The sequence below is a fragment of the Poecilia reticulata genome, linkage group LG23 (assembly GCF_000633615.1).
Source record: "Poecilia reticulata strain Guanapo linkage group LG23, Guppy_female_1.0+MT, whole genome shotgun sequence".
NCBI classification, from domain to species: Eukaryota; Metazoa; Chordata; class Actinopteri; order Cyprinodontiformes; family Poeciliidae; genus Poecilia; species Poecilia reticulata.
In genome coordinates this window covers 6,065,517-6,074,214 of record NC_024353.1, presented here as the reverse complement: position 1 = coordinate 6,074,214, position 8,698 = coordinate 6,065,517, and the positions used below count along the sequence as shown (strand labels likewise).

The window sequence follows — 8,698 nt, the reverse complement described above, 5'->3', positions numbered from 1 at the left end:
GGAGCACTAACCATTCAGACTATTTGCTGGATTTTTTGACGTGGGTGGGGTGTCAGCTTCACGCAGGTGCCTCCGATTGATCTATTGCAAAATCTAGACCTATTTCTTGTGACTGAGGTCAAACTATTGTGTACACAGCCAAACAGACTTTAAAAAGAAACTGGAAGAAGACTTAAAAGGAAATAATATTTAAAGAAATATAAGAAAGAAGTGGCAATAATTACCTCTATTATAATTATTATTCTTTAAAAAAAAGAAAGAAAATGTCACATCCAAAAATCAAAACAACCTGAAAACTAAAAATAAGTCTAATTTATGTTCAGGAGTCCAAATAAAATTTTTTTTCTTCTGTCTGTTCAACAGCAGAGCAGCGAAAATATAAAGATGCTGCCCTCCAGGACGCTGCAACTGATGACGCCTTTTACAGTTTTTCAAAGAAAACAAATCGGGATCAGAAAAGTTGATAAATCTGACAAATATTTATGTAAACACTCAAAGTAAGGAAAAAACGTGCCCAGATTATTACAAATATATTTAAGTTAGCGAAGAATCTGACTGAATGTTCACCTGCTCGATTTTTTTCTGCAACACTTAAACTCCGCCAACATTCGGCGTGCTAAGCTAAATATGCTAACACCGAGCAAAGTGGCGACGTCTGTCATACAGGTTGGTCTAAACATCTCAGAAATAAATTACTTACAAAGTTTGGTGAACAACTCAGACATCCATCCATTTTCTTTACACCCTGTGGGGGGTCGGGAGGTGCTGGTGCCTATGTCCAGCTAACGTTCCGGGCGAGGGGCGGGGTTCACCCTGGACAGGTCGCCAGTCTGTCGTAGGGCCAACTCAGACATGTGGATAGCAAATTGTTCTGTTGGCTTCTGTCTCTTCGGTGGGAACCTGTGGTTCTGGGGGCGGAGTCAGTGAATTAACTCCTTTAGTGTTATAGCGTTAAAAAGTCAAGAGTCATTGATTCCATTTTAACGCATTCAGATTTGATATGGGGACACTGTTTTAACTCCTAATAAGTTCATTCTTACACAGGGTTACATAAACAGAATGCGACTATAGAGTAAAATTTACTCTGCTTTTGCACAAAGTCAAGCGCCATTATGGCTCTTCCAGTGATTTTCCATTTTTGACCAAGAGGGGGCGTTCTACATTTCCGCCTCACTGATACGGAGTTGTTTCGTAACGTGCCGCCTGTATTCGTATAAAAAGCAACATTTTATAAACTACATTTTTTTCTATCTGAAATAACATGAAGATTAAGTGAATGGTCAGACGAATGGATCAACAAAACACCAGATGGACAGATGAAATATTTACACAGAAACAGAGACAGAACATCTGGAAAAAACATAATTTTCATACTCCATTTCCTCTATTCATACTTATCCGGACCTGCAAAATACATTTAGCAAACCATACTTTTCTCTCACAGAGCAAAAACTAGTTAGACAAACCAAGTCCAAAAAATCATTTTATTAGAACAATACAGCAGGTATAAAGGTCTATTGCAAATCAAACACTCCCATCAGAATGGAATATGTGCTTCAACAGACAATATGCTCTCTGCAAGAGAAATAAATTAAGATAGATAAAACAAATAGAAAATGAGAGAAGAAAAACAACAGAACAAAGCAAGATCTATTTCTTCTTTTATAAAATATGTGATGCAAAGAAGAGAAAGCAGATCACTCAACTTGCTGATTAAGAACTTGCAAACCTAAATTTCAAACAGTAATTGAAACATAATTCAGGAAAAAAAAGCAGAAAAAAGATTATTTTATTATGCAAATGTAAAAATTTGGTATTACCTGAAAATGTGAATAGAAAAAGTTCACCTTTTATCAATCACCAAGTGTCGTCTCAACATCTGAGACTAACCACGAGCCCTTTAAAGAAGCAGGAACTTTTTAAAAAAGATAACATCAGATTAAACATAACTGTATATAAGTGACTTTATCTTTGGTCACCAAGTGTTTATTACGCTCTAACAAAGAAAATAAATAACCTGAAATTAAAGCCTGCATTAAAGTGGATACATAAAACGCAAAAGAAAAAAAAAAACATTTCTAAATGAAAAAAAACATTTTCAAGAAGAAATGATCCTCATCCTTAATGAGAGCAACTCAGGATGAGGATTAAAACAAACTGCATGTGTATTTAAGGAGACTGCAGTTTGAGCACAATTATAAAAAAATAATAGATATGATCGAGGCATTGCTTATAAAAATATCCTGGGTAGGCTTAATATGTTTTAATAAATCATTTAGAGGAGGGTGTAGAAAAAATAATTTTATATGGGTAGACCAGAAATAAGATTTACCTTTATATAGATAATTTAACAGTATAAGGACGAATTAAAGCCGCTACATATAAAGATGGGTTTTTGTTTTGTGTTGTTACGCTTGTATTTCAGTTTCAAGATTTTGGAATCAGTACTCAAGGCTCAGACAGAAATTCAGTGGTCTTCTTGTCAATGTCTATTTAACCAGAGATGTGACCCCTAAACAACTGCGACAAAATATCAACTGCTAATATTTTGTCAATTTTCCTGCAGAGCTCCATTACTTAAAAACAATCTAAAGCTGTGAGAAAGAAATCCCACCACCGCCATATTTGTTTCCCTGCCACCGTATGGGTGGACACCCTTACTCCACTTTAATCATCAGGTAACATATTGATTTATTCATATTTTATAACATGTTTTTTGTATTTTTCTTAAAATAAATTTCATACAAATCTATAACCAAACGTTTAGAAATCTTATTTACATTTTTTTTTTTTAATTAAAAGAGACTATGAACCTTTTTTGTCCTATCCATCCTAACTTACAAAGCTTAATAAAGGAAGAACTCTGAAGGCCTTTTTCACTCAAATGTTTTCAATCCTCATCAGAAAGTGACTCAGAAAAACAGCATTCACCAATGGAGAGGAGGGGGTGGGGGACAAAACCATCACCCAAAATGCTTGTGAAGTTGGTTCATTAATCCAAGAATCAGATCGACATCAAAGATTTAAACCTCCAGATCCGTCCCGACCTGCTTAACACAACAGGCAGTCGTAGAAGAAGTGTTGGAGACAGAAGTGGAAAAACTGAGACAAAATGAGAGCGAGCCCATTTTGGTGTCTGTCAGATTAACAGCGCCCCCTGGGGGGCAAGCCACTGTGGTCTTCGGTTGCAGCGATGAGATCTGTGTACGGTTCAGTCTGAAGAGCGAGTGAGGGTCTGTGCATATTACATGAGCCAGTGCCGTCTCGTATACTGTCAGTGAATGAGTGAGTCAGAGTGTGTTTGTGTGTGTGTTAAAGCATGCCATCCTCAGTGCAGCCGCCCCCTGCAGTGTACCGAAACTCCTGCAAGTTAGAGACGCCGTGAAAATGGACGAAAGCCCCGGCGACTACCAGGATGTGGAACAGCTGGTGGGAGTGGAACTGTGACAAAAAGAGAAACACACACACAGCCGCAGCAGTGAGCGGGGAGACATAACCACAGCATAAATACACATACTTATCACGTGCGTTTGTGCGACACTCACCCAGATGTCACACTTGCCAGGGAAGAACCTCTCTGGGATGCGAGCAGCGTACAGACAGGCGCCGGTGATGTAGAGCGTCGCCATGAGAAACAGCCAGCCCATCTGACCGATGGTGGTGGCTTTGATCAGACCCTCGCTGATGACAAAGTGAAGGGTGGGAACCACGCCGCTCAGACCCAAACCTACAAACACTCCTAGGAACAGACAGGAGAATTCAGTAGGTCACAGAGAAAAACACGAAACAGCATATGAGGGCTGGCAACTGTCGTTTATTCATTTATGAAATGCCAAAGTGAAGCTTAGGCTTACCTGCTCTGACTGCTCTGTACTGCGGAGTAGCGAAAAAGTCACATTGTGAAACTGTGATGGCAGCCAGACCCAGGACACACACAATTATCAGGTAGATGAAGCAGGGCTGAGGCGAGCAGTAGAAAGAATAGTACAACCAGGGGACGAAGGAGCCCATGATCAGGAAGGCAATCCCACTGTAGTCCAATCTGAACACAACATAATTCAGTTAGTAAGAGTCTTTTACTTCCTTTACTTTCACCGCCACAAAAAAACAAACAAAAAAAACAGTTGTGTCTTACTTGGAAAAGATTCTGGACACGCCCTCTGAGTGACAGTAGACTGTGTGGAAGAGCCAGGAGAAGGAGAGGCAGAGGATGGCTCCGAGGAAAAACATCCCAATTACTACCTTCTCTTGCAGTGGAGCCACAAAAGACATGTTGGGTCTGAACATGTACATGAGACCCAGGCAGAGGAAGAACAAGCAGCCTGCAGAAAGGAGGAGAGAGGAATAGTGACGGTAAGAGTGAGAATAAGAGGAGTGAGTCATAATAAAAGGGAAAACATTTATAGATTACGGTTTGCAGTTTTTTTTTAATTGTTTTTGCAATAAATGTATTTGGCTGTAAATATTCTTAACTGTAGGTCTGGAGCTCCCCTGATGTAGATGATTTATCACGCCACTAGATGGCAGAAGAGAGCTCCAAAACTAGTTTTGCAACGTTGGCATAAAACGAATGAGTTGAGCCAAAAGGTGCACTGAAAAGAGCAGCTTATCTCTGTTAGTAGATTAAATGTTCAACTTAGTCTGAGTCCTTGGCATTCAATCAATCATACTTTCAACACTTCTTATGCAAGACACTGAAACTGCTTCTTAGGCGTTTTAAACAGTAATTCTGTTAACAGATTACAATGCAATCTGGCTAAATATGAAGATTAAAGGATGAAATGAGAGAAAGTTTCTATTTCAGTCCTAATTATGCTTTGTGCTGTAAGAGGATTGTTCTTTAACGCATTCTCTGGAAACAAAACGTTTATGTTCGGTTCACAGATGGGGGCTGGGATGAGAGTGTGAGCCGCGTACCTAGCAGGTGTGTCCAAATGTTCCCCGTCTCTGTGTGGATTCTGAAGATGCTCTTGAAGCAGGCGCGAAATGAAGGCATCGGTGGTCTGTGGCCGTGGAGCAGGAAGTCGTTGTCTTTCAGCCAATCCGGGAGCACGTCGTGAGGGATGACGCGCCACCGACCCTCCCACATCTGTTTGGTAAGCAAAACAGAAAAGAACCTTAAATCATTTTTGCCCGATGGCACCAAGAGCCAGTAAAAAGCGTACGATACAAGATGTTCTCTATCAGAAGCAGTTGGTTGCTTAATAAATGCCAGAAATTAGGAACGTGTTTTTGTGGCACCAGATCCAGCACAGGAAATTACAGCTGTAATATCTACAAAGTCTCCAGCGAAGATTTCAACGCCACATTATCAGATTCGGTGTGGCCTGATGTAAACAAATTAAGTGAAGTCTGATATAGTAAACATGGCAGACAGTAAGAGGAGAGAAGCGTCTGAAAGATTTATTGCCGTCATTTACAAACTGCTGGCTGTGATTTTAGAAGACAGAGTGTATAAATCTACACACTCCAGCAATATCATCCAATCTATCAATTCGAGGGACCTGTCTATACAGGATAATCTTAGTGTATGCTTGCCTTATTACTTTCCAAACTATTGCAATGCACACACAAGTCAAGCATGAGTTTAAATTGGTTGGTAAATTATTCACAGTGGTACATTTTTGACAGCTGATCTCAAATCTATTTTCAAAGCTGTCAAAGTAATTAAGAGGTCCAGTCAGGTGTTCAGATGACAGCTGGTTCTGAGCAGCATAACGAAGCAGAACTGCAGGCCTCTGCTGCGCACAGTTAAGGGGAATCAAGCACACAAAGTGCTACTGACAAGGTTAATATTAAAACAGGGTGCTCAACACAAATCCAACAACAAGTCGTCAATAATAGCAGGTTGTTTCTACAATCCATTAATACAAAAACTATCATTAACGACTGTTTAGGTTTATGCATTTTCCATTTTGGCCGATGTCCAAATATGGCTTGTTAAGCTTATCTTTACACCTTGGACACCACGGCTGTAGTTTACTTTAGGGCACAAGCCTGTCATATTTTTTATGGTTTTATTAGTAGCAGTTTTTCTTTTTACTGTGTGGATTTTATTGAGCGTCTCAGTAAAACAAACACCTGGAGCTTAGTGAGAAATACGAGCCAAAGTACAGTCACCCTAAACATGTGAACACTAACAGAATTAAAGGTGTAAAAATATGCATAATTATATATTTTTACCTTATGTACAAACTCCTCCATCTTTTCCATGGCGTGGTGAGCTTGCAGCAACGGAGTTCTCGCCATGAAGCCTTCGTCGCTGCTTCTCTCATCCTCGTTCTGATCCCTCTCCTCTCCTCTGTCGTCCTCTTCATGGCACTCGTGGACAGACTGAAACAGGGCAGACGGACGACATTAGACTGGATTCATGATTCATGCCACAACTTTCAGAGCTTAAACAATCATTTTCTCGAATGATAGATCACGAGAGAATATTTGCCAAAGTGCCAATTAATCACGTTAATGAGCGTCACAAAGGAAAGCAGACCAGGAGAACTGGTGAAGTTTGCCTCGACTATAAACCTGTTGGACTGGTTTTGCCTTCCCTGAAAGGCTTTGGACTATTTTGTGTCAAATAATTACAGTACGTGTGTAACAAAATAAAGAAATTTAAAGGAACAGAAATAAAATGTAACGGGAATGTACACAGTTCAAAAAGATTTTTAAACCTGCAACCACTTTTAAACCTTTCAAAAACATGATTTTTGTTTTGTAATACCATTAAAAATCACTGCAGACGTCTGGACTGGAACAGTAGGACCAAAGTTGATCAATTGTCTAACCTATAAAAGATTAAACCTTTTATTTTGAAGAGAATACAATGGCTTTATTTTGAAATATCCACATTTGAAGAAATGTGGATCCTAATAATAAACCAACATATAAAACATTCAGGTTTTTACTTTGGAGCGTAAACGCAAACCTTTTTAAAAGAATGACTGTTTTGATGCCTGCGCATCTATGTTAGAAATTTGAAAACTATTCCAGAAATAATCCAAAAATGCATTGGATTATTAAATAATCGACCAATAAAATTGGCAGACGCAGCCACCGCCTGCCAATCACAAACAGGAAAAGCTCAACAACCGAAAAGTGTGAATTTAGTCTAACAACTCGAGACACAGCTGGGCAGCCAGGGCCGCCCGGTGATAAATATGCAGTCATTAATCAGAACTGGTGTACAAACAAACAAACAAACAGATGTAACACACACACAGAAACAGAAACAGAAACAGAAATGCTCCATGGAAAAACAAAAAAGAAATCGGGTGGAAAACCGTGATAAGCACAGCTGTGGAAGCAGCTGAAATCATCCAAACCTCCATTCAACACATATTACTTTATTGTGAAGGAAGATAACGGAAAAGAAAAATGCACCTGCTGCTGTTGTAGCTCTAAAGGAGGAAAGAAAGTAAGGAAATTCAATGAGACAGAAATAAAAAAAATGAGAATGCAGTTTGATGCAAAACCTATTTTAAAAAAAAACGAAAAAAAAAAAAACAGACCAAATATTCCTCTGGACCAGCTCAGTTTCTGTCTGCTCTTAGAATAATGCCCCTTTTGATGAAATGTACTTCTCAGTTTCTGTGGTTTATGGGCTGTTTTGCATCTGCTAATGTTAAGTTTGTAACATGCATTAGGACTTCTTTCAGTCAGCTGCAAAGAGCACACAGAGATCGCACTGTAATCATGCTAAATGACTTGGAAAAGATGCCAACAGCAGCTCATGAAGTCAACTTGAAAATAAAATCGTCTTTATTTTACATAACAAAATCAGAACTAGCTAAAATTGGTATCAGCAGATCAAAGATCGTCCTTACTTTTCTGATTGGTGAATCTCAAATTAAAGGTGGAACCCGAAATTAGGTTTCTTGTTTTGCTCACAGCCGTTTCGGTTGATTTTTAGTTGGAACTGGAGGTGTTAAAATTGGTTGACAGACCACAAACTAAAACCACTTCTTTTCTGAAGAACGTTTCAGCTGCACAGAATCCTGTCCTCACTGAAAGCCGCAGTGGTGAGGTTTGGTGGCAGGTGACACAGGATGTCTGAAGACATCTGCTCATGAGGAGCTTCTGCTAATCATCAGAAAACATTCAAAGCCTGAAACAACCCATGTTCTTGGGAAATGTTTACATTTACCACATCAAACCCCCTCGGAGACCTGCACATGCAACATGTGACCAAACCTCAGCTATTCAGCCTCCGACTGGCCAGAAGGGCAAAGGCTCTGGAGTCAAATTTCACTCCGTATAAAAGTGTCTGGATGTCGGGCCAACGGTATGAACCGTCCCCTCTTGGAGGCGCCCAGGTTGGCTGCTCATCTAACACGCCCAGTTATTTATTCCCTGCATCGCAGTTGTAGTCATACTTCAGCAGAAAGCCTCTCCAGTTGTTCTCAGAACTGATTTCAAAGAAACAACACCTGAGGCACCTAGCAGAAGCTTCTACGAAAAGCCATCGGTGTGTTTGCACAGCACATCACCCTTCACTCTGGGATCCAGATCCAACTAAACAAAATAGTTCTGCTAATCACTTCCTGGAAAAATGGAAGTGTAAATACCCTTTCTTTTTTTCAGTCCAGCAGAGGGAAGGTTTCTTTTCTACTTTCACTAAAATGATCATGAAGACCTAGCTCAACTTCATGTTTATCTTTTCCGATAACAGAGTAATTTTGTCTACTTAAGCAATGTTATA

The 8,698-nt window shown here is 39.6% G+C and overlaps 1 protein-coding gene and 1 long non-coding RNA gene across 2 annotated transcripts in view; both read right to left on the bottom strand.

The window, feature by feature from the left end:
* The window catches only part of LOC103459287 (uncharacterized), a 7,933-nt gene extending 6,942 nt beyond the window's left edge, over positions 1–991 (bottom strand). The window contains exon 1 of the long non-coding RNA XR_532716.2: positions 701–991. This is a non-coding gene — a long non-coding RNA (uncharacterized LOC103459287). The remainder of the gene's footprint in view (positions 1–700) is intronic.
* Positions 992–1,470: 479 nt separating this feature from the next.
* Positions 1,471–8,698, bottom strand: part of adipor2 (adiponectin receptor 2) — a 10,678-nt gene continuing 3,450 nt past the window's right edge. The window contains exons 2-7 of the mRNA XM_008400750.1: positions 6,184–6,333; positions 4,918–5,089; positions 4,136–4,322; positions 3,855–4,042; positions 3,546–3,739; positions 1,471–3,441 (exon numbers count right to left, since the gene is read on the bottom strand). Of these exons, the coding sequence (XP_008398972.1) occupies positions 3,313–3,441; positions 3,546–3,739; positions 3,855–4,042; positions 4,136–4,322; positions 4,918–5,089; positions 6,184–6,333 (1,020 nt within the window). The 3' untranslated portion in view covers positions 1,471–3,312. The remainder of the gene's footprint in view (positions 3,442–3,545; positions 3,740–3,854; positions 4,043–4,135; positions 4,323–4,917; positions 5,090–6,183; positions 6,334–8,698) is intronic.